At 43.4% G+C, this 26,411-nt stretch overlaps 1 protein-coding gene across 2 annotated transcripts in view; it reads right to left on the reverse strand.

Annotated features, from left to right (window-relative positions):
• LOC138670097 (ultra-long-chain fatty acid omega-hydroxylase-like) overlaps positions 1-26,411 on the reverse strand; it is an 86,820-nt gene that overhangs the window by 18,275 nt on the left and 42,134 nt on the right. For both annotated transcript variants that reach the window (XR_011319301.1, XM_069757130.1), the window contains 6 exons: positions 25,814-25,867; positions 7,253-7,380; positions 5,790-5,911; positions 4,800-5,067; positions 3,373-3,439; positions 2,445-2,571 (listed from right to left, as the gene is read on the reverse strand). Coding sequence is in view for 1 of the 2 variants with exons in the window: in XM_069757130.1 (XP_069613231.1) it covers positions 2,445-2,571; positions 3,373-3,439; positions 4,800-5,067; positions 5,790-5,911; positions 7,253-7,380; positions 25,814-25,867 (766 nt within the window). In the remaining variant the exon portion in view is untranslated. The remainder of the gene's footprint in view (positions 1-2,444; positions 2,572-3,372; positions 3,440-4,799; positions 5,068-5,789; positions 5,912-7,252; positions 7,381-25,813; positions 25,868-26,411) is intronic.

Consider the following 26,411-nt stretch of genomic DNA (forward strand, 5'->3'; position numbering starts at 1 on the left):
AGATGTCGATTGAGCATGTCCGATTTCAGAGTGCTGGTTGCATTGTTCTCCTTGAGATAAGCCACCAGCAAGCACATCCGCCGGCACTTTCTCATGGAGAACACATGCGCTTGGTCGAACGAGTGCTCCTGTGTATGAGAGAGTCGACTGAGATGGTTGTCGGCCAACGCATCGTTGTGTATGGCTGGCTTTAGGCTTCCACAACTGGGAATCTCAGAGACCATTGTTAGACCTCCAATCTGCCATAACAATAATCCATACTCTTCGATCGCACTGAGGGAATGCCAATGGTGTACAAACGTAACCTTCTTTCTCTATCAACCACTTAATTGCAGCATCTAGGGGGTTAAACAGTAGGAAGCACTAACAGCGAACATTGCCATAACTTGTCAGCTGTTTATTGCCACCACGCCTGCAGATTCTGCTGACACCCTGATCCTGCGCCATTGCAGTAATAGTACAGGGATTATATAAGTTTAATAAGCTAAATAGATATCTACTATATAATTGTCTAAGGGTCAGTTCCGTCTGTCTGTCCTTCTGTCTGTCACGGATATTCATTGGTCGCGGCCTCTGTCTGTCATGGAATCCAAGTCGCTGATTGGTCTCGCCAGCTGCCTATCATGGATGCCGCGACCAATCAGCGACGGCCACTGTCCGATTAGTCCCTCCCTACTCCCCTGCAGTCGGCGCCCGCTCCATACTCCCCGCAGTCACCGCTCACACAGGGTTAATGCCAGTGGTAACGGACCGCGTTATGCCGCGGGTAACTCACTCTGTTACCACCGCTATTAACCCTGTGTGACCAAGTTTTAACTATTGTTGCTGCCTATGCAGCGTCAGTAGTAAAAACATCTAATGTTAAAAATAATTTAAAAAAATTAAAAATCATTATATACTCACCTTCCGCCGCCTTTCCAGCTCCTCGCTACGTTCCGGTGACCGCTCCATGCAAGCGGCAGGTTCCGGTGGTATGGAAGAAGGACCTGCCATGACGCCACGGTCATGTGACCGCGACGTCATCACAGGCCCTGCGCGAGAACGACCTGCCATGATGTCACGGTCATGTGACCGCGACGTCATCACAGGTCCTGCGCGCCTGCGCGAGAAGGACCTGCCATGTCGTCACAGTCATGTGATCGAACTACAAGTAACCCTCGGAAGGTGAGTATGTTTATTTTTTTTTTAACCTGTGACATACGTGGATGGGCAATATACTACGTGGCTCTGTGCTGTATACTACATCGCTGTGCAATATACTACGTGGCTCTGTGCTGTATACTATGTGACTGGGCAATATACTACGTGGCTGTGCAATATACTACGTGGCTGGGCAATATACTATGTGGCTCTGTGCTGTATACTACGTCACTGGGCAATAAACTACATGACTGGGCAATATACTATGTGGCTGGGCAATATACTACGTGGCTGGGCAATATACTACGTGGCGGGGCAGTATACTACGTCGCTGTGCAATATACTACATGGCACTGTGCTGTATACTATGTCATTGGGCAATATACTACATCACTGTGCAATATACTACGTAACTGGGCAATATACTACGTGGCTGGGCAATATACTATGTGGCTGGGCAATATACTACGTGGCTGGGCAATATACTACGTGGCTGGGCAATATAGTACATGGCTAGGCAATATAGTACGTGGCTGGGCAATATACTACGTGACTGGGCAATATACTACGTGGCTGGGCAATATGCTACGTGACTGGGCAATATACTACATCACTGGGAAATAAACTACCTAACTGGGCAATATACTACGTGACTGGGCAATATACTACGTGACTGGGCAATATACTACGTGACTGGGCAATATACTACGTGACTGGGCAATATGCTACGTCACTGGGAAATAAACTACCTAACTGGGCAATATACTACGTGACTGGGCAATATACTACATGACTGGGCAATATAATACGTGGCTGGGCAATATACTATGTGGCTGGGCAATATACTACGTGACTGTGCAATATACTACGTGGCTGGGCAATATACTACGTGACTGTGCTAATACTATGTGACTGTGCAATATACTATGTGACTGGGCAATATACTACATAGCTGGGCAATATACTACGTGACTGTGCTATATACTATGTGACTGGGCAATATACTATGTGACTGGGCAATATACTACATAGCTGGGCAATATACTACGTGGGCTGTGCAATATACTACGTGGACATGCATATTCTAGAATACCCGGTGCGTTAGAATCGGGCCACCATCTAGTCATTTCATAAGCTCCTAAGCTGCCTCCAAAATACAGTACAGCTGATCAATTCTTCCTTCTCATAAAACAACATTCTTAAAGGCATTCATTTACCTGCTGAGGAAAGTCTGCAATAGTCTGTGGTATTACTGAGAGTGAAGGAAACCACCATTGTGTAACCATATTGTGCAAGGTACTCACCATTCCAAGTGTGTTGTACTTCCCTTTAACAATTCTCTTATTTCCTCTCTGCATTTTTCTTGATATTCAGGGTGAGAGGCCAAGTTATACAAGATCCAGGAGAGTCCGCTTGCTGTGGTGTCATGTCCTTAGTGAGGAGAACAACATGTGGGTTATTGGTTACTCAGGGCTCCATGGTGTTCCACTGTGTTGTGCTGACGCCTCATGGGAGATGTGTGCCGTGTTAGCCGGCTCTAGTGGACCCACTATATGTGATCTCTGGGATGAGTTTGTAGGAAACCCCGAATGCTGAAGTCACAAGTACACGAGATGTAGGGTAACATTACATAACCACTCACTTATCCTAAATAACCATGTGTACATCCCTAGTTTTCGGTCTTACCATGTTGGTTGGAGTATAGTAGTTTAGAAAGTGAGATTAATATCCGATAAATCAAGATTAGTCGGCCATAATACTTACTGTGGTGGTTTGGAACCAATGTACCATGACCACAGACCGTTTTTGGGATAGGTGCGGAGTGACATGCTCGGAACCATGCTTGTTCGTTGCATCTGTCCATACTTCGGACAGACTGCATAGAAAATACAGCAGGACTTTGGCAAAAAACTGCCATACAGATTAAACTAGAGGCTGCCTAGCACTGGAAAGAAAAATGTCTATTTTTCCTGAAAAGGCCCATTCATACTGTCTTCAATGGAACATGAAATCGCATGTAATTTATTTTTTTCTGTTGGACTCCTATGAACACTCTGTATGGATACACATCAAAGGTATATGGAAGTCTATGTGCACCCTATAACAGTATAATAGAGCTCTATACAGAGACACTATACAGCCATGAGCTTACGTAGAAAGCATCACTTTATTTCCCACGGCATCTTTCAACTGATTTGATCTTTCAGAGCAGTGCAGATTTCATGAACGTACCTTCAAACATGAATGTGTCCACTTCAGCTCTCAGCTCTTCATCTGATAACTGGTTGCCATCTTCATCCTGGGCCAAAAAAGTGTTAAATGTATGTTTTAGAGGATATGCTTGATTTGATGAAGCTTGCCCGAGTCTCAGTCCCAGCACCCTTGACAAATATAGAAACTTGATTCCAGCTCACCCAGCTGCTTCACGCTCATCCACCTTGGGGCTCAGACACCGACCTCGCCCTGGCCTCACATCAAGGAAAATAGAAAAATTTGGAGTTTGGCTCAACAGGACTGGATTTTCCTTTTCATTTTCAAAAGAAATTATAGTGCATACTAAAGAAAAATGTACATGGTCGACATGACCCAATTGACGCGTTTCGACTGCACGAGGCAGTCTTACTCATAATTTGTTTTGAAAAAGAAAAGGAAAACCTAGTCCTGTTGAGCCGAACTCCGATTTTTTCTATTACCCTTGACAAATAACGGATTTTAAGGAAACCTGCAGCAGCCAGATTTCTGTACAGCGACTATTCAGATGTCCATGTAATAGAAGGTGGCATGTTTCCTTCTAATCTCATGCCATTCATACAGAGGTGCCCTCTATTCTGAGCAGATGACTGCCTCTATGATCCATCAGTTTAATGAGATCACCTTGACGATGGTTGATGGGCTCACACTATTTGATCAAATTCTGTGCAAAGCGTCTCTCAAATATTTTCCTAATGTTCAAAAGCCATTTTGCTATTCATATTTCATGTATTTCATATTAGACATGCTTTGGCACGATAGAGTGCAACCTTTTTTGTGTATTGTGTATGGCGGTAGCAGCTCCTGGTATGCACCTATTCACACTGGTTTGGATGTGCCAGTCTTTTTTCTGTCATTTCTATGATATTCATATGCTCCAATTGGGAATATGCACAGAGGCTGTCCTTAAGAGACAATAGCATTAAAGGGGTTGTCCACTACCTGGACAAACCCATTTTAATTTAGTTAATCCCCCTGCAAAATAACTGGAAAAGTGCCGGGTCTCCTCGAGTAATCATCAGTGGCCGATATTGGGCTTCTGTGCTCTCGATACTTCCGCTTGACCAATAGCGGCCACTGCAGGACTCATGTGGTATTACAATGTTAACCACGGCATCACTGGAACAGAGGTGGCTCAGAAGGTGAGTATCTGTTATTTCTCTTTACCAGTGGCACTACGTCACTTAAAAATGAGTTGTCCAAGGTGTAGGCATCCCCTTTAAGTGCTATAATTAAAAATGGTAAAATAATCCATCTCATATGGAACATTACTCCAAGCCACAAGGTACAATCCACCCTCCAGTCATTGTATACAAACAAAAGATGGCTATAAATGTCTATGGACGGCTCTATCCGGGAGGTAAATCCCCATTAATAAGATCATATTTATTGAAGACACCGGATCTGACCTTGGACAGTATCAGAATGTCAATGAAATCCTTAGTCTTTCCTTGTTTGGACTTGATCCAGTTCTCGGCGCCCTTCTCCTGCAAAGCCTTCTTTCTCAGCTGTACTACATTTGCCGTAAACTCATGCACAATTTTGCACGCACGTCGAAATTTTCTTCCATTTGAGGAAAGGTAGTAGATGAAATCAAAGTGATGAGGAAGGGAATTCTCACGTTTCACAACCAGCTTGCTCAGTTCATAAATTGCAGCAATGTAATCACTTGGCTTCCTGTAATGACAACATTTACCAGGATCTGTAAGAAGTCAAAAATCCCAAAATGTTGTATTGTTTGTGGGGCATAAAAATAATGAAACAGCTGCCTGACTTGGTATGTTACCAATAAAAGGGAATCTGTCAATCGGTTTCGCCACCAAATCTGAGAGCAGCATAATGTATTAGAATCAGAGACCCTGATTCCAGTGATGTATCACTTACTGGTTTGATTGCAGTAGTTTTTATAAAATCATTGTATAATCAGCAGGAGATTATCATTAGTGGACCAGTAAACCTGTTGCCATGTAGTCCCCAATATTCATGACCTCTGAATAATCCCGCCCCCATCACTGTGTTCGCTTTCTGCCTATGCACAGAAAGGTATCAATGGTGTCTACACGGTTATACAGAAAATTGGTAGATTTGCAGCAGATAAAACAGTGATTTTATCAAAACTGTAGGAAGCAGCCTAGTAAGTGATAGATCGCTGGAATCAGGGTCTCTGCCACTACATCCTGCTGCTAATCAGATGGGGTAGCAAAAATCTGGTGACAGATTCCCTTTAAGGCTTTGGTCAGAGATAAGAGAAATGGGTTAGCTTTTCCCAGAACCAGTGCCACTCCATCCCATTGCCTGTATCTGGTGTTGCAGCTAATCTCCATTCATTGACTATGTATCTCTAGAAGAACAGTACCCTTGAGTCATCCTGAAGGAACAGATATAAAGGGGTTACATACTCTTGGCAGCCACTGTCATAGCTAAAAGTACATTTCAGCAAGCTGTCCAATGTCATGAGGCTGATGTGTTCAAACATATCCAGGGACATCGGGCCTTCTACACTCAGTCTGCGCCACTTGGCCTGTGAAAAGATACAGAAACACCAGAAGTCAAGTGGTTGTCCACCCTCAAATTGGTAACAATGGTCTAATGGGATGTTGCTATTAGATCACTTTTATTAATGATCTGTAAGGACTACAGGGACAATTAAACATGAATGAATATAGGAAATGTAAAAGAAAACAAATATTAATAAAAGTGCATGGTTACCTGGTGCGCACGTATAAGTTTCTCGTGTATACATTACCCCATGGGCAGCCAGCCAATTTCAATCTGCTCTACCCCACCCCATCTGCTTTTGTGCCTTCTGTAAAAAATTCTGTACCTCGACATAAGGTCATAAAAGTCTTTGAGAGGTATTTAAATACATTTTTAGGTCGCTGGCATATTTGGGATCACCTTGTGCAGGCGTGTACTACGGAGGACACAGCATGAACTTCAACCCAATATTGCGGCCAGCATGCAGCCAGCGGGTAAGGAAAGGGTGAATCAAACACCCGAAAACCCCGCCCATATGACCAAAAACCGGTCCCGCCAAATTCAGGTGACAGGTTCCCTTTAATTTCTATCCCCCGACAGTTTTTTTTTAAAATGATACATAAAAAATACTGTAGAAAAAAGTGAATGAAAATACAAAAGGAAAAAAATGTTGTTGTTTAGCATGCAATTTATTGGCAAAATAGGTTTTAAATTTAAGCAATAAGAAGCCATACGTGTCTCCGTAAAAATTGAGGTAGAATAAGAAAGAAAACATTTTGAAGGAGATTTTTGAAACTTTTTAAAAGAAAAACTGTCTTTAATTCCCACAGGGGCCAATTACGGAAAATACAAAATAAAGGCTGCAGTGTGATTGGTGTCAGGGGTAAAAGAGGCAGCTACTCTTTTAGACATTTTCGTGACAGACAACCATGCAAAAAGTTAGGCCAGTCATGTCCACAAATTAAGGACATGATTGGCTCCAAGTGTAGCTCCTTGTGCTCATCCGAATATTGGACGAGAGCAGCAGCTGCCTGTCATTGACATGCATTATTCGGGTCCAGAAGTTGGACCAAAGTAGTGCGAGCAGACATAATCTGAACAGCACTATTGCCTAACAAGGGTCATTGTGCTGCCCGTATGGTATCCAATTGACAATAGCACACATCCAATGGATACTGTAATGCTTGGCTTATTAGGAGCGCTGATGTTTGGATTGTTACTATCTGCGCACCTCGGGGTGCATCTTGTAACCAAGACAGATTTTTATCCATTGTATGAACCAAAAACTATGGAGCTAGCATTTAATCCCCAAATAGTCTTTATCTTACTTCTACTATGACCATGTAACATGTAGAAATAATTGATGTCTACTGCTTAAACTCACATGCATGATATCTGTGCTCTCGTTAAAGATATTCACATAATGCTTTAAAATATCAAAGTGAAACGCAGGGGTCAATAGACGTCGGTGGCGTGCCCATTTCTCTCCGCCGCTGAGCAAAAGACCATCTCCTAAAAGATAAAAATGATTTAAATAAAAAGGAAAGTTAAACACATCATGACTTATATTGAATAATTCATACGTGAAGATGTGAATCAAAAACCGTATTTTATACAGTTATTCAACAGATAAAAAGTGTCCAGGATCGGGCATAATTATGGCAAAGGCAAATAATATAATAAAATAACAAAATAGTCATTACATTCCTGTTGATGCCATTGCTACTCCAGTGCCAACGCTCCTCTGCTCCCTGACGGTCTTTGTTTACAGAGCTGAAACAATGATTTTGACGGCTGCAGCCATTCACTAGTCTCAGCAGTGATGCCACAGCGCCCCAGAGTCCTGGTCGTTGCAGTAATGTCGTTCTTCCACCAAGGGGAGTGATGTTACGTCTGATGGCACCAAAGGAGTTCACCTTGCCAGGTATCACAGCCACACACACACTTCACATGCCAGTCCACCAGGGGGAGCTAAGGGTTCTATCTACTAGGCCACTCCTCACATAGGGTAAAACTGGTGGGTTGGTTAGAAAGTTAGTCAGAGTCAGAGTGGGAAGGAGGAGAGGAGGGTTCCTGGCTGGAGACCGACGAGGAAAGGTCTCCCGGTCGAGCTGGCTGGGGTGATCCCTGGTCAGATCCAGACTGCGGTCTGAGGAGGACAGAAAAAAGGACACGGAGCTGCGCCTGCAACCCATACGGCAGCATCCTAAGAAAGGACATGAAGGGAATTGTGCTGTAGTGAGTGAGAAAAGAAGTCATAGCAACAGGAGTGAAACATCAGTGGGAGACCAGCTAGAAGCAGGCTGCCTCCATCTGAAGCGCAGATCCGGTGGCCGGAACACCGAGGGAGTAATAGACGCTACGCTTTACTTCAGAGACCGGCAGGGCAGTCAATTCCAAGTTGGCTGTCCGACCTAAACACCTAAGCAGACATGGTGGCAATTGTGGAGGAGGGGCATCTCTAGGGTCCCTATAAAATAGAATCAGGCCATCACCATCATACGGGTTTGTCCTATCCATCTGGGAGACAGAGAGAGAGAAGTAACAAGAGTGAGGACCTTATGGTAGCTTATGCAAGTAGGGACCTACTACGTTACTGTGCGCAAGGGGAAGGCTACTGATTTCCACCTGGATAAGTGGACTCTGGAATTGCTATCAGACCGGCCGGACCCTGCCTACCCTGTTATCCGGCACTCTGGACTGTGGATGCTGAAGCCTTCAGTAAAGGTAAAGAGACTGCACCCATTGTGTCCTCGTTATTCGCCGCGCCTTACATCATCCACCATCAACACTTCTGGGAAGCCCTGGGGATATACTTCACCTGTGGGAAGGTACACCATCTAGCTGCCATTCCATCACCCCAGCGGACCCCTGAGCAGCGTCGGCCACTCTGACCGAATACCAAAGGTGGTGTCATGAACACTACCGTTATCTACGAACTCTGCCTTTTATTGGGCACCCCTCATATGGCCACGGTCCGGGTCAGGCCACCGTGACATCCTCGCTGAGGGAACTGAAGGACCCGGTACCGAGTACCCCATTGCCCTTACGTGGGGGGCGATCCAATGCCATTGGTAGATCCATGAGAAAACTGAGGCCAGTTATTGGCTGTAGTGGTCACTTACTATAGATGAGATGTCAATCATTTAAATAATGTCTCAGGCCTTCTCTAGTGGTGCTGCATGAAATCAAAATGCTTTGACTGTACATGCCAGTCTTAATGAAGGGGCATGGCCGAGTAAGATACAACAAATTCATTAAGAGGGGTACGACACTTAATGAATTCAGGCCATCTTCTCACTGTCCTGCATCTCCATACACCTCATTTTTTTTTAAAAATGGCAATTTGATCAATTTATTTAGAGGATTTTTTTTATGTTTATTCGGTAGGGCATTGTTTACTTTTAACATATATCATTGATCTAACTATCGTTAATTCAATTAAACTATGCTCCGTATGTGGAAAAAAAATGAATTGTTTGAAAAAATTCTGTTTGTTCTGAACATAGAAACTGGATTCATGTATGGAGTACAGCCATGAACTAACATTATATGAATGGCTGAAAAAATACACAATTGCAAATGTAAAAACAGTGGGTGAGGGGGGTTGAACTGGTTGGGCATTGTTTACTTTAACACATATCACTACTTTAATTACACAATGGTTGGTGTAGGGAGAAAAAAGTATTGCTTTAAAATATATATGTTAATTGAAAAAGCTATTTCAATCTTTCTACAATTGTATTGCGTATAATACTGCATTTTGAGTTTGTGAGCTAGCTTGTTGTAATATTCATTATATTGCATGTGATTTGCAGTAAGCTGGTATTGTATTTTTACTTCAATATTTCCTATGCATTTTGGTAACCATAGTGTCTATAACTGTGGGATAGTTGGTTCAAACAGATGAATCTCGCATAAAATGCCTGTATGAATCATGCTCTTTATCCTGGAGGCTTCCGAGGAACTGTTAATGTGCAATTATAAAATTGTGAAATGTTCTACTTTAAGAAGCACTCCCATCAAAGTTTTTATTATATTAACATTGTCATGGCTCGGTTTAGGGATTTGATCAGCTAACCTGTTGCTCTGTGATCGGTTCCCCTGTCTACTGAACTGTGGTCTTTTCTTGCCTGTCCTAATGTTGATGGTTCCAACTATCTTTGGTTACCCCTTCTTGGCTTGCTCCTTTACAGATGTTTTCCATTTTCCCATTTGTTCTGCCCTATCACACTCTGGGTTGGGTTTTATATGTTCACATTTCACTGCACCTGCTTGCTGGATGTACCTCTAGGTGGACTCGGGTTTAGGAGTTCCAGCTCTTACGCTAAGTGTATTTCCTTGCATGGTAAACACCAGTTGAATTCCTGCAGTGATTCTGTTAGTTTTCCCAGTTCCTCTTACTTTCATTTCTTTAGGTTTCTGGGGGTCATAATTTTTCTGATTACTTTTGGCTAATCTTATCTCTCTCTCTCTCTACCTTATATAAACATGTTTTAATTTTCTCACCATGGTTTTCCGTATGTTCATGAACATTTTACTTCTCTTGTTGGCAGTGTGTTGTGGCCTACCTTCTGATTCTTCAGGAGGTATGAGAAGCCCTTTGATGGCCTTTTAGGAAGTCGGGTCCGAGGTGGTGCTTTTGAATGGTGCAGCTAAGAACTTTGTAGTCTGTACAAGGACCAGTTTAGCATGAGTGTGGCATCTCGATGTAGTTGGTCTTCCCGTTTTCTGTTAGCTGTGAGTGATGTGTGTAATGTTCATAACAAATTTATTGAAATCATCAAATTATATAGCACTGTACTTACAATTGCTCATTTTGTCTTTCTACCCAACTAGTTCTTCTCATTTGTTTGTTCTATGTAGAAACAGGAAGTCTCTTTTCCCCGCAAAAAAATCACTCCTGTCTTCACCTCCTGACCCAGCTGCTACCTCCTCGCTTCCGCCAGGGACTTTTGCAGTGACTCATGACACATGCAGGGAAAATAGACGTCCCAATTCTAGATAGAGCTTAGAAGGATTTAGCTACTCAGTTTTAATCAAGTGATGTAATTAACATAAAGGAAAACAAGAAGAGCAAAATGAGCAAATGTATATACACAGTGCTACAGTCCTGCTCATCGTTATTGGCATCTATGATGTTTAAGTACATAATGTGGAATATCTCCTGAAAAAATGAATCAAGTGAAACAGTATTTTGTTTTTTCTATAGAGCACTTGTGTTCAATACTAAAAAGTAAATGATAAACAATAATTTAAAACAAAAAACAATGAGAGGGAAAACTAGAAAAACCTAAAGCTTGCTGTGAAACTGGTATTAGCCTCAAGGGCACAGCCCTCTCCTGGTTCTCCTCCTACCTCTCTGACCGCTCCTTCACTGTATCTTTCGCCGGCTCCTCTTCCTCTCCTCGTCCCCTTACTATCGGGGTTCCGCAGGGCTCAGTCCTGGGCCCCCTCCTCTTCTCTCTATACACTGCCCCTATTGGACAAACAATCAGCAGATTTGGGTTCCAGTACCATCTCTATGCTGACGACACCCAAATATACACTTCTTCCCCCGACATCACCCCTACCCTAATTCAAAATACCAAGGATTGTCTGTCTGCTGTCTCTAACATCATGTCCTCCCTCTATCTGAAACTAAATCTCTCCAAAACTGAACTACTTGTGTTTCTCCCTTCTACTAACCTCACTCTACCCAACATCGAAATTACCCTGGAGGGTTCAACCATAACTCCCTAGCAGCATGCCCGCTGTCTTGGGGTCATATTCGACACCGCACTTTCCTTTACTCCCTATATCCGATCACTCACTCGCTCCTTTCACCTGCATCTTAAAAACATCTCCAGAATCCGACCTTTTCTCACCTTTGAAACTGCTAAGACTCTTACTGTCGCTCTTATTCATTCTCGTCTGGACTACTGCAACTCTCTTCTGATCGGTCTCCCTCTTTCCAAACTTTCTCCTCTCCAATCCATCTTAAATGCGGCAGCCAGGGCATATTTCTGTCCAGCCTCTTCACTGATGTCTCCATCTTGTGCCAGTCATTACACTGGCTACCCATTCGCTACAGGGTCCAGTATAAACTCATCTCTCTCACCCACAAAGCTCTCCACAGTTCTGCACTGCCTTATATCTCCTATCTCATCTCCGTCTATCGCCCTACACGTGCCCTCCGTTCTACAAATGACCTAAGACTAACATCCCCCGTAATCCGAACCTCGCACCTCCGTCTCCAAGACTTCTCTCGTGCTGTGCCAGCTCTCTGAAATGCACTTCCCCAGACGATCAGACTGATACCTAGCCCCGACCTATTCAAGTGCGCTCTAAAAAACCATCTCTTCAAACAAGCCTACCAAATAAACTACTCAGTAAACTAACTTTGTCCTGTTCCCTCCTTCCAAATATTATCTGCATGTGAATCTGCACCCTACTATTCATCTGTCTCCATACCCTCCATGCACATGATAACTGCATTTGATACTTGACTATTGCACTTAAATACACGGGCTGATGACCGGATCATGCAGCTTTATATGAAAATCCCTATTTATATTGTGTCCCCCCATTTCCTTGTAGATTGTAAGCTTGCGAGCAGGGACCTCACCCCTAATGTCACTGTTTAAATTGTCTTAACTTGTACTGAATTTATTGTCTGTACATGTCCCCGCTTAATTGTAAAGTGCTGCGGAATTTGTTGGCGCTATATAAATAAAAATTATTATTATAAAATTATTATTGGCACCCTTTAAATTAAGTTAGTATGAAAACACATTTTGACTCGACTGTGATAATTCACAAATGAGAATCACCTGTGATTAATTGTCAGTGCCCATGTAACATGAATTAACCAATGAATGATGACTTCAATATTTTAAAAAGCCACATAGTAGGCCCTCTTCCTTTTTCACAATGTTTTCCAAGCATGAAACAGTCAATAACCTCCCTAGATGTGGTGGAAAGAGGAAAATTGCCAAGAGAGGTCTTCGAAGGTTGGTGCCAATGGAGTAAAAAACACCATGTCAAACAAAGACATCAAGGCCAACTTGAAACAGTCTGGGGTTATGATTTCGACAAGTACCTTATGCCGTACACTAAACTAAGCAAAGCTTTATGGGCAAAGGGAGAAAACATTGCTGAAAAAAAGAGATAAAAAGGAACAACTGATTTTTGCCAAAGAGTACCTTGACAAACCAATAATCCTTCTGGAAAATGTTCTTTGGACAGCAAAAATTGAGTTCTTTGGCAATGCAAAGCAACAGTTTGTTTACAGATGGTCCAATGAAGCTTATAAGGAAAAGAACGCCCTACCAACAGTTTAGCATGGTGGAGGATCCATAATGCTGTGGGGTTGCTTTGCTGTGTCTGGTACTGGAGGCCATGACCGTATAACAGGAATAATGAAATCATAAATATCAAGATATTTTAGAGCGATATGTCCTACCCAGTGTAAGAAAACTTGGTTTGAGTAAAAAAATCATTCCTCCTCCAGCAAGACAATGACCCAAAGCACACATTCAAAAGTACACAGGAATGGTTGAAAAAGAAAAAATGAACAGTTTTAAAATGGCCATCAATGAATTCTAAACTCAATCCCATTGAAAATCTTTGGGGTGAGCTGAAATCTGCCATTGGGAAAAAGTACCCTGCAAACATTCAAGAGCTTGAACAAACTGCAAAGGAAGAGTGGGAGAAAATACCAGCGGAGAAGTGCAACAAGCTTATAGATGGCTACAAGAAAGGTTTGGAGGCTGCCATCAATACCAAAGAGTATGCTTCTTTGAAACATGTACGTTGAAAAACAATGTTTTATTGTTGTATTACTTTGGACCACTAATTAAAAAATCCCAAGTATGTTACTATGTTACATTCCAATTGCTTCTGAAGAAATAGTACAGTCTATGACAAAAATTAAGGGGTGCCAATAACGATGAACAGGACTGTACAGAATATGAAAATTGCAATATATTAAGAGGATGTAAACTTTGGTGAGAAGAGTGCTTCTTTAACCCCTTAACGACCGCCGATACGCCTTTTAAAGGCGGTAGTTAAGGGTACTTAAACGACAGCGCTGTTAATTAACGGTGCTGTGGAAAAAGTGCATAGCGCCCCCAAGAGTCGGATTTTCTCTTGGGTCTCGGTTGCCGGAGGTAGCTGAGACCCCAGAGAACATGATTCGGGTCGGTTTTTACTGATGCCCGGGTTGCGATCGCCGGTAATTAACCGTTTACTGGTGGACGCAAAAAAAAACCCAAAAACTCGATTTGCCATTTAATTTCTCTGTCCTCTGATGTGATCGCACATGGTGGATCACTATGGGCACCGCCATCTTCTCCCAGCAAAAATTTGGTGGGCGCATGCGCAGTACGCCCGCCGGCCGGCACTAGGAGGATCTTTGGGGTCTCGGCTGCCGAGGGTAGCCAAGACCACAAAGAACATGATCGGGATCGGTTTTTACCGACCCCTGTTTTGCGATCGCCAGTAATTAACTGTTTACCGGCGACCGCAAAAAAAAGCGATGTCTGTCATTCTCTGTCCTCTGATGTGATCGCACATCACAGGACAGAGAAATAGGGGGGGATCAGGGACCCTGTTAAACGTACTGGCGTCTCTGGGTCCCCCTGCGTCACCTCCTGGCCGCCGGCTTCTTCCTCCGGTAAGAAAATGGCGGGTGCATGCGTAGAGCGCCCGCCGTGATCTGCCGGCCGGCAGAGGAAGATTCTTCCTCTTGTTTCACTTTGGTCACTGTGATAGATCCTATCACAGTGATCAAAATAAAAAAAATAATAACCCCTCCCTTTATCACCCCCTTAGTTTGGAAAAAATAATAAAATAAAAAAAGTATGTATTTCCATTTTCCAATTAGGGTTAGGGTTAAGGTTGGGGCTAAAGTTAGGGTTGGGGCTAAAGTTAGGGTTGGGGCTAAAGTTAGGGTTAGGGCTAAAGTTAGGGTTAGAGTTGGGATTAGGGTTTGGATTAGGGTTGGTATTAGGATTAGGGTTGGCATTAGAGTTACGTTTGGGATTAGGGTTAGGTTTGGGATTAGGGTTAAGGTTAGAGTTTGGATTAGGGTTAGGTGTGTATTGGGATTAGGGTTGGGAATAGGGTTAGGGTTGAGATTAGGATTAGGGGTGTGTTGGTCTTAGGGTTTTGATTAGGGTTATGGTTGGGATTAGGGTTAGGGGTGTTTTGGTGTTAGGGTTGTGATTAGGGTTATGATTAGGGTTGTGATTAGGATTATGGATCGGGTTGGGATTAGGGTTAGGGGTGTTTTGGGGTTAGGGTTGTGATTAGGGTTATGGTTAGGGTTGTGATTAGGATTATGGATCGGTTTGGGATTAGGGTTAGGGATGTGTTGGGGTTAGGGTTGGAGTTAGAGTTGGGGGGTTTCCACTGTTTAGGCCAATTTCTCCTGTTACCCTTGTGAAAGTAAAAGTTTGGGGGTGAAAAGATCATTTTTGTGGAAAAAATATGATTTTTTATTTTCATGGCTCTACATTATAAACTTCTGTGAAGTTTCAGTTGGCGGTTCATAGTTCTCACCACACATCTACATAAGCTCTTTGGGGGTCTAGTTACCAAAATGGGGTCACACTTGTGGGGGTTTCTGCTGTTTAGGTACATCAGGAGCTCTGCAAATGCAACATGACGCCCGCAGACCATTCCATCAAAATCTGCATTTTAAAACATCACTACTTCATTTCAGAGCCCCAACGTGTGCCCAAACAGTGGTCCCCCCCACATATGGGGTATCAGTGTACTCAGGACAAACTGGTCAACAAATTTTGGGGTCCAATTTCTCCTGTTACTCTTGAGAAAATGAAAACATTGCGGGCTAAAATATCATTTTTGAGGGAAAAAGAGGATTTTTTATTTTCACGGCTCTATGTTATAAATTTCTGTGAAGCACTTGGGGTTTCAAAGTGCTCACCACACATCTAGACAAGTTCCTTAATGGGTCTAGTTTCCAAAATGGTGTCACTTGTGGGGGGTTTCCACTGTTTAGGCACATCAGGGGCTCTCAAATGCGACATGGTGTCCGATCTCAATTCCTGCCAATTCTGCATTGAAAAGGTCAAACGGAACTCCTTCTTTTCCAAGCTCTGCCATGCGCCCAAACTGTGGTTTACCCCCACATATGGGGTATCGGCGTATTCAGGAGAAATTGCACAACAAATTTTGTGGTTCATTTTCTCTTTTTACACTTGTAAAAATAAAAAAAATTGTTTCTGAAATAAAATGTTTGCAAAAAAAGTTAAATGTTCATTTTTTCCTTCCACATTGTTTCAGCTCCTGTGAAGCACGTAAAGGGTTAATAAACTTCTTGAATGTGGTTTTGAGCACCTTCAGGGGTGTAGTTTTTAGAATGGTGTCGAGTTTGGGTATTTTCTGTCATGTACACCCCTCAAAGTGACTTTAAGTGTGAGGTGGTCCGTAAAAAATGTTTTTGTAAATTTTGTTGTAAAAATGAGAAATCGCTGGTCAACTTTTAACCCTTATAACTTCCTAACAAAAAAAAATTTTGTTTCCAAAATTGTGCTGATGTAAAGTAGACATGTGGGAAATGTTATTTATTAACTATTTTGTGTGACATATCTCTCTGATTTGAGGGCATAAAAATTCAAAATTTGAAAATGGTTTAAAAAAGTTTTGCCATATTTCCATTTTTTTCATAAATAATCGCAAGTAATATCAAAGAAATGTTACCACTAACATGAAGTACAATTTGTCACGAAAAAACATTCTCAGAATCAGCGGGATTCGTTAAAGCGTTTTAGAGTTATAACCTCATAAAGGGACAGTTGTCAGAATTGTAAAAATTGGCTTGGTTATTAAGTACCAAATTGGCTCTGTCACTAAATTTTATTTCTAAACACTAGATAGATAACATAAGCAAACATATCACATACTCTGCCCCTAACAGCAAAGTCCAGTGAGGGAGTCAAGAAATGGAAAGTCATACCTTTTACACACAATGAATCAGCATTTACCGTATACAGAAGATATTTAAGACACCACGAGTTAAAGGGCCACTGTCACCCCCCTCCAGCCGTTATAAACTAAAAGAGCCACCTTGTGCAGCAGTAATGCTGCATTCTAACAAGGTGGCTCTTTTAGTTTTGTGTTCATGTATTACTAAAATAAAGCGCTTTGAAACTTTTCAAAAATACCTATCTTTGTCCACGAAGGTGGATCTGAAGCCTCCTCTGTGAAGCGCCCAACTGCAGTCACTCATCTCTTCTGGGATGATGGTCGCTGCCCCCTGCGCGCTGTTCTTCTTAAATCCGGCGCCTGCGCTGTGCATGCCTGCCTGGGGCAGGCGCATTGAGAATTGGCAGTCATAGCTCAGATGCCGGGTTCCTGACTGCGCCTGTGCGGGCAGTGCGGCCACCCTGTTACTGAATCCCCGCCCCGCACTGTGTTAGGCATTATGCACAGTGCGGGGCTGGGATTACTGGGCATGCGCACTGCGCTTGTCACACGCTTCCCTAGGTTCCCCACCTTCCAGCATCGGTCTGTGCAGGAATCTGCCCAGGAATCCCAGCCCCGCACTGTGCATAATGCATAACACAGTGCGGGGTGGGGATTCAGTAACAGGGTGGCCGCACTGCCCGCACAGGTGCAGTCAGGAACCCGGCATCTGAGCTATGACTGCCAATTCTCAATGCGCCTGCCCCAGACAGGCACGCACAGCGCAGGAGCCGGATTTAAGAAGAACAGCGCGCAGGGGGCGGCGACCATCGCCCCAGAAGAGATGAGTGACGGCAGTTGGGCGCTTCACAGAGGAGGCTTCAGACCCGCCTCCGTGGACAAAGATAGGTATTTTTGAAAAGTTTCAAAGCGCTTTATTTTAGTAATACATGAACACAAAACTAAAAGAGCCACCTTGTTAGAAAGCAGCATTACTGCTGCACAAGGTGACTCTTAGTTTATAACGGCTGGAGGGGGTGACAGTGGCCCTTTAAGCGCTGCATACACTTCAATGAAAAATGCTGCTTATACACCCACTGTACACACTGAGCCAACTCACTGTAGTTACATAGCCAAAACAGGTAACATAACCAGCAAACTAGGCATGACTGCAGGAATCCAGAGTTGGGAACCCAGGAGAGCCCGTCACTGAGTGACATTCGAGCAGATGGTTGCGCCAAAAATGGGAGCAGTCTTTTAGCAGTGTGGCTTATAAAAAAAAAAGCATGACTAACCAATATAAGGGCAGCTAAACTAGGAAAAAAATAGTTCAAGAAAAAAAATTATAGACATGTGTTTGGATCAGGTCATTATAGATTCAGTAAATCACAATAGTAACGGTATCAGGGGTCCTAAAAACACAAAACAATCAGGTCTCTCCCAGGAAATGCACAGTCTTGCTCTCATAGACATGTCTTTCTTAGTTCTCATGTTACAAACTACTTCAGTCTCACATGTCTATTACTGAGAGGTAAAAGATTGTGGCACCCATCAGTAGGGCAAATAAATCTTTATTTCATCCACAACATGGTGCTTACTTGAGGGATGAGTGTAGACAAGGCAATGGCACATTAGTATATGGGAGGGGGAAAACTTTTTAAGATGGGTGGTGACCATGGCAACCATTTTGAAGTCGGCCATTTTGGATGCCACTTTATAAATGGCCCACCCAGGTGTATCCATATAAATGGCCCACCCTTTGCAAAGATGTATCAGCAGGTTTTTGCTACAAGTGCTGAGAGCACCACGGTGTAGGAGTGGAGACCCTGATTACTGTGATGTGTGACTCACTAGGCTGTGTGCTTCCGTTTCAATAAATTGAGTTTTTAATCAGCAGGAGGTTATCACTATCTGACTAGCTGCCTCCTGCTTGCTGTTCCCCCAACACACTCCCACCACCACTGATTAGCAGCTTTCTGTTAAAATACAATGTTGTCAGAAAAGCTGAAACTCAATGATGTGTGGGGGTGGGGTGTTACACTGGGCTCAGTAGTCTGCAGTATAGAAAACCGATTCTGTCACAACTGCTGCACTCGGTAAACTAAGTGCCACATCGCTGCAGTCATGATCTTAGTTATTACATTGTGCTGCTGTCAGATTACATAGAAAACACTTGACTACAGATACATTTTTAAAGAGCATGTCTTGAGAAACATCAATTGCTACAGTCCCCTATGTAAAATATAACAGCTTAAAATCGATAGCCTCATTCTAAGGCTGGGGTCATACATCCTGATATTTCCAGTACCGGAAAAACCGATACCGAAGATATCCGTGTCTGTGTGTGTACTACCTGTGGCACACGTGTGCCACCCATGTGTCACATCAGTACCACACGGATGGCTAGTGCTGAAGACGCTCTCATCATTCTCCCCTGCTCTGCCGGCGATCGCCGCGAGCAGAGGAGAATGATGAGAATTATATTAACCCATTGCCACTTTATGAGGTCACTAGATGGTGGCCGGATTCTAACGTATTGGGTATTCTAGAATATGTAGGTAGTATATAGCACAGGCTACGTATTATATTGCACAGTGAGATAGTATATAACACAACCGACGTAGTATAAAACATAGCAAAGTAGTATGTAACACAGTGTACGTAGTACATAGCAGAGCTACGTAGTATATAACACAGCCATGTAGTATATAACATAGCCACGTAGTGTATTGCACAGCTACGTAGTGTATTGCACAGGCACGTAGTATATTGGTCAGTCACGCAGTATATAGCAGAGCCACGTAGTATATAACATAGCCATGTCGTATATCATAGTATATTGCACTGCCACGTAGTATATAACAGAACCGACACAGCCACATAGTATATTGCACAGCTACGTAGTACTGTATATAGCTGTATATAGCACAAAGCATGTAGTATATTGCACAGCTACGTAGTATATAGCACAGAGCATGTAGTATATTGCACAGCCACGTAGTATATTGGACAGTCACGTTGTATATTGCACAGTCACGTTGTATATTGCCCAGCTACATAGTATATAGCACAGAGATGTAGTATATAACACAGCCCATGGAGTATATAGCAATGTGGGCACTATATGCATGGTTAAAAAGAATTAAAATAAAAAATAAACATATACTCACCTTCCGAAGGGGCCTTGAAGTCCTGGCGCCTGTGTGCGGTAAACGCGGTAGCTTCCGGTCCCAGGGTTGGTATGAGAGCAGGACCTGTGATGACGTCGAGGTCACATGACCGTGACGTCATGGCATGTCCTTCTCGCATAGCATCCTTGGCACCGGAACTTGCCGCATGCACTGCCGAGGAGAGCGCACCACGTCGGAGGGTGAGAATAACCTTTTTTTAATTATTATTATTATTATTTTTAACATTAGATCGTTTTACTATTACTGCATAAGCAGCATCAATAGTAAAAAGTTGGTCACACAGGGTTAATAGCTGTGTTAACGGAGTGCATTACACCACGGTCCGTTAACACTGGCATTAACCCTGTGTGAGCGCTTACCGCTGACTGCAGGGCAGTAAAGCAGCAGCCATTTCACTGCCAGAATATGGCCATCGCTGATTGGTCGTGGCAATGGTCATGGGCGTTTTGCCACGACCAATCAGCGACTTGGATTTCCATGACAGACAGAGGCCACGACCAATGAATATCCGTGACAGCAGGCTCTCAGCAGGCAACAGCAAGCCATCTCAGTAAAGGACCCGGAAGGAGCCCTGCGGCCATTTTGGATCTGGGGTCTCCATGGAGACCACCGGAACAACGCGATCGCATTGCTTTGTTCCAGTGGGAGAGCGCAGGGAGCCCCCTCCCTGCGCGATTGTTCTCTGTGCAGGACATTGCTGTGGGGTGGGGTGTCAACTGTTACATACAGCTGACACCCACACGCAATTGCCGCGGTGCTCACTGTGAGACCAAGTGATCGTGCCACCATATTAGTGCTGCGGTTTGCAGTACTAGTATGGCGAATGACAGGAAGGGGTTAAAGTCCGAACGATGACAGCAGGTAGGGGCTTTTGGGGCTCTTGGCCTCCTCATCCGACACCTGCTGCCGCTAATAACTGTGACAGCAGGAGCGAATGATCGGGGTATTTCACAGCCGCCGCCTGTGATCTAACGAAATAAATGAATGAAAAACTCGACACCGCAGTTCAGCCCGACTCGATGATGTCACCGCTGGTGAACGATGCTGCACTCTCAGCATCTCATTCACCAGTGGTTTTCAGCTGGGACAGTCGCATCTTGGCACCTTCCAGATTGAAAACTAATTAACCCCCAGACATGGATTACGGCGTGGGACAGAACAATGGACAGGTATGGTATATTGCGTTTTTTTTATTTTATTTTTATTACAGGAGATTGAGGGCTTCGCAGGAATTAGGCATTGCATGTATGGTTTAATTTAGAATACTAAAGGAGTCTGTGTAATTTTTTCAAATAAAGGATTTTATTCTGGCTGTGTCTTTATTTGACATATAACTATAGGATTAGTAATGGATAGGTGTCTCATAAACACCTCTACATTACTAAGCTATGTACTTGATGTTAACTGACATTACTAAGGTGACATCAAACCCACAAATATGAACCCCACTTGCCATCGCTACAGGCCAAGTGGGAAGAGCCGGGCAAAGCACCAGAATAGGCTCATCTATTAGATGCACCTTTTCTGGATGGCTGTGGGCTGGTGTTTTTAGGCTGGGGGGGTTATATCAATGGCCCCTTACCAGCCTGAGAATACCAGCCCCCAGCTGTGAGCTTTAGAAAGGCTGGTTGTTAAATAATTTATGAAAAACAGCGTGGGGATCCCTCTATTCTTGATTACCAACCTTGCTGAAGCTGACAGCTGAGGGTTGCAGCCCCTAGCTGTGAGTTTTGCCTGGTTGGTTCAAGAAAATAGGGGGCAACCCACATCAGTATTTCATTCATTTATTTCGTTAGGTCGCAGGCGACGGCTGTGGACTACCCCCATCCTCCGCTCCTGCTGTCACTGTTATTAACGGCAGCAGGTGTCGGATGATGGCGGTAAGAATCCCAAAAGCCCCCACCTGCTGTCATCGTTTGGACTTTAATATAGTTCTCATCATTCTCTTCTGCTCGCGCCGATCGCCGGCAGAGCAGGGGAGAATGATGAGAGCCAGCTTCAGCACCTGCCGCCACGGAACAGCGCTTACTGTAACGCTTCTTCCCCGGCAGCCGTCGGTGTGGTACTGATGCAGCAGACGGGTGGCACACGGTTGCCACACTTGTGCCGCAAGTAATACATTCACAACACACAGACACAGATATCTTCGGTATGGTTTTTTTCCGGTACTGGAAATAAATGGACATGTTAAACCAGCCTTAGAGGAATTCTTTGATAGGTGTAGTTTCTAAAATGGGGTCACTTGTGTGTGTTCGTGCTGTTTTGGAACCTTGGCGGCTCTCCATATGCGACATGGCGTCCGCAGACTATCCCAGACAAATTTGGACTCCAAAAATCAAATAGCGCTTCTTCTCTTCCAGACTCTGACATGTGCTCCAACAAGAGTTTCTGAGCACATATGGGGTATCGCTGTATGCTGTAAAAGGGAAATATCTAATAAAAAATTCAATAGATTGGGGACATATGGCAGTCAGCATCCTAGATTCAGTGCACGAACGTCCTGAAAAAATAGCATGCTTCAATCGGACTATGTGCCAACAATAGATGGAGACTGCCAGCATTCCCAATATAGCCAATATGTACAACAGCCAAACATTACCATGTATTATACTATATGCAGGCTAAAAGCCCATGCAATGAGACTTACTATGAATGCCGAGTCCGTGCCACGTCCCCCACCCCGACACGCGTTTCATCCACACTTCTTCATGGGGAATTTTTTATTACATATTTCCTGCTTATGCACTAACACTTTATATAGAAAATTGTATACACTCTTTTTGAGTTGCCCTATCTTTGGGAAATCAGCATATGACATTTATACCTAGCCTCATCATCTATATTTAGCAACAAACAATGTATTCCTTGGCAGCCTGCATGCAACACTTGCTTTTAGTGAATGTCTAACGGGATCCCTAACCATCAGCGTCCCTCACAATAGAGGCATTTTTTTACATCATGTGTGTATATTAATAAAAATTGCATTCAATATTTTTTAATAATAATTCCTTGTGTTTTCTGGCCACTCTCTCCAATCGAGGAGACTCTGTGACTCAGATTTTGTTACTATGCTCTCTGATGAGGTAGCAAAAACCTGCTGACAGATTTCCTATAAGATGCATGCATTGACGCCATGACACATACATGCCTGACAAAGTGCACAATACGGATGAGTGCTACAAGATTTTATCTTTTTAATGTGAGTCTTTGTATTTTTTTTTCATATTAGGTGGTCTAGACAATTCAATCATATTTTTGTGTCCAAGTATCTATAAACCTGATATAAATATTGATGGAAAGAGTCAACCACAAGCCTGACCACATCTCTAGTAAGGTTTCTCTTACATTTGGCCACGGCTTAGCCTGCTAAACTGAAAGGGAATTAAAGAAAAAACAAAGAAAACATCATTAGAAAAAAATTCCTAAATAACTTTAATTAGCAAATCACACTTAAACTGGCTGCCGTCTTGCTTTGCTAACAGAGACCTGTCCTGAGCATGCGTGTGGCACCCCAGGAGTTCGGGTAACACATTAGTGCTGTCTTCCTCACGGGGAGGATAGTGCTATGTCTGGAGACAAGTGAGATTTCCTTTGGTAGATTTACACACACACACACAACACCTTCCACTTCCAGGCCAGGATGGGGAGCTCCAAGCACTGTTTTAGGGCAGCTTCCCTCAATAAAGATCCGGGTTTGGAGGCGGAGAGAGCTCAGTTAGTAGTAGAAGTCTGTGTGCGAGGACAGACAGGAGTGGAGCACAGAGGAAAGTGAGAGCTCCAGGAGGCCACAAGCAGGCCTCTGAAGAGTATCAGCGCAAGAATCCAGGTACCGGGAGCCCGAGGCTTTTGTGGATTATAAAACACAGAGCAGAACCAGGGGATATTGTTCTACAAGGACTTTGCCCATAATTACCTGTGGCACAGCAGCACCTAGGAGCCTGGAGTCACCGAGAACAGACCCCAGTTCACACGGCCCGAGCTGCCTGCCATAGAGGTACCTGTCCTAGGACAGCAGAACGATTAAAGACCTTGTTGAGACACTTAGTGGCAGCAGGGACTTAGAGACAGAAAGCACAGAGTGATAGGCTCCCACCTGACTTACACAGGGGAACTTGCTTGTCTCTGGACTGCCCGGACTTCTCTGTCTGCCCTGTTGTCTGGTGCCCTGGACTGTGGATGCTGAAGTCTTCAGTAAAGGTAAAGAGACTGCAACCTTGTGTCCTCGTTTTTCTCTGCACCTCTCACCATATCACTATCTAATCACTATCTATACACCGGGAGCCCTGGGGATATACTTCACCTGTGGGAAGATATACCATCTAGCTGCCATAACATCACCCCAGCGGACCCCTAAAGCAGCGTCGGTCATCCTGACCGAATACCACAGGTGGTGTCAGTAACACAAACTTTATTCCTTTAAAGACCTTTCCCTTTTACATGGGCGCCCTGGGCCATGGACCGGGTCGCAGCCACCGTGACATTCCCCTGTGAAGTACCGGACCCAGTACCGAGTAACCCCTGGCCCGTGTGGCGACTCATGCTCACAGGCACCGTTCCTATTAACATTATAGGTCAGGTTTCTGTAATGGCTCTCTTACATGACTGTATATTCGGGCCAAGTGCTGTCTGTAAAAAAAACAGACTGGACACAGACAGCACTAGGACCAATGTTATTCCATGTGGCAGTGCAGATGTGCGAGTCTGCAGTCACTGCAATTTTTTATATTAGGAAACTGTAAATGATTAATAATTGCTGCTTAAAAAAATGGATTGTATACGGACTGCACATGGAGGACAAGTGAGGTAAAAAAAAAGTCAGAGTTTTCTGGATAAAACTGTTGATTTTTTTATATGCTTATGTGAACTTACCCTTGGATTTTGTTATAACTGAGTGAGCAATGTGACTTAAAAGTCTCCTCACCTTGGTATGTCAAGCTTGACATGTCACTCTCCTTGGATCCCGATCAGACACCTCTCACCTAGCCAAACCAGATCTCACACTTTGCACTGATGAGGGGCAGCACCCTGAAACAGTGTCTGTAAATTGAGATTTTGGTTTTGTCTTTTATCCTACGTCCTGTGACAAGGCTGTTTAGAGAGTCAATATTGACTTTTACAATTGCTACTTCCTATACGTGGCAATAGCGTTATAGTCCTCTTCCTCTCTGAAGAGACAATTTGCAGCTTTATAATCAAGACACCACTACACCACACACATTTTATGAATGAGAGCAAATTAACCTTAAATACATTTCTATTTTCAAAAATGAATCAATAGTGCAAGCAATGAAAATATATATTCTATTAGATACAAATGTCTTTTTGCCATTTTTTAAACCACTTTTTTTTCCTGCTCTGATCGCACATTCGGAATCACAGGGTGAAATAGGTCCAAAGAGTCTGCGCACAGAGAGATCAGGAAACATGCTGCGGCTTAGGAAGAGGGTAGAAATGAAGGGAGGACATGCTTCTGGACGTGGACACACAGAGACATGACTGCTGCTTGACGTGAGTATTGTACATTGTACCTCACACCAGAGCTGGGATCGCAGTTACACTGCTCAGTATTGCTGTATAATGTGCATGCTTCTACAGAGAAACAGAGGAGCTTGGTCTCTTATTTTCTATGTAAGCAGTGTAGACATCATGGCAACTAATCTTTTCACTCTAATGCTAAGGTCATGGAGAATTTACAATCAGAAATTATGCCTATAATAAAAAAGAAAACCAACCACTAAAAGATGTTAGATGCAGAAATAGCTATATTACCGTCCTCATGTGCACACAAATCATATCCTATCCTAACACGTCAATACATAAGGAAAAAAAGAAACTTAACTTACCCAACCAAGGTTTTGCAAAGCCATAAAATAATTCATCTTTCGGTGCAATGGCAGCTGTGAACAAAAAAATAATAGTGATCGTTAGAAAGATAGAAAATAAATATGTTGCCGATTATGTAAAGGATGCCAAAGTCAAGAAATGTGAGTAGTGTAGTATCATGTTTGAAGTTGAAGTGTCATGAAGAGGTAATGTATTTTTTTAGGTCCATTACTGACTAGAAATGTACATTTTTACTTCTTTTCTGTGTGTAGACTGCAATACATGTCAGATTGCCTATAGATTAGGGATGCACAACCTTTTTTTGGTCCCAGTAACAAATTGTGTGATTGTACGACACCGTATAAAGTTTGAAGGGGTATTTTGATCCAAGGTATATATCAACAGGACTATATATGATACAATCTAATAAGTGGGGGTTCCATTTGTAGAACATCGACTATTGTTGGACAGATAGAGGACCTCCGTTACACTATTCCAGAAAATAGTTATCCCATTAGTTTATGAGAGTTACTGAACCCCGGACAAATCAGAGATGTCTGTTGGCCATAAAAAATGGCATTGTGGGCCACAGTTTGTGCACCCGGCTATAGAGTAAGC

Source organism: Ranitomeya imitator, chromosome 3 (genome assembly GCF_032444005.1).
Source record: "Ranitomeya imitator isolate aRanImi1 chromosome 3, aRanImi1.pri, whole genome shotgun sequence".
In the NCBI taxonomy this organism is placed as follows: Eukaryota; Metazoa; Chordata; class Amphibia; order Anura; family Dendrobatidae; genus Ranitomeya; species Ranitomeya imitator.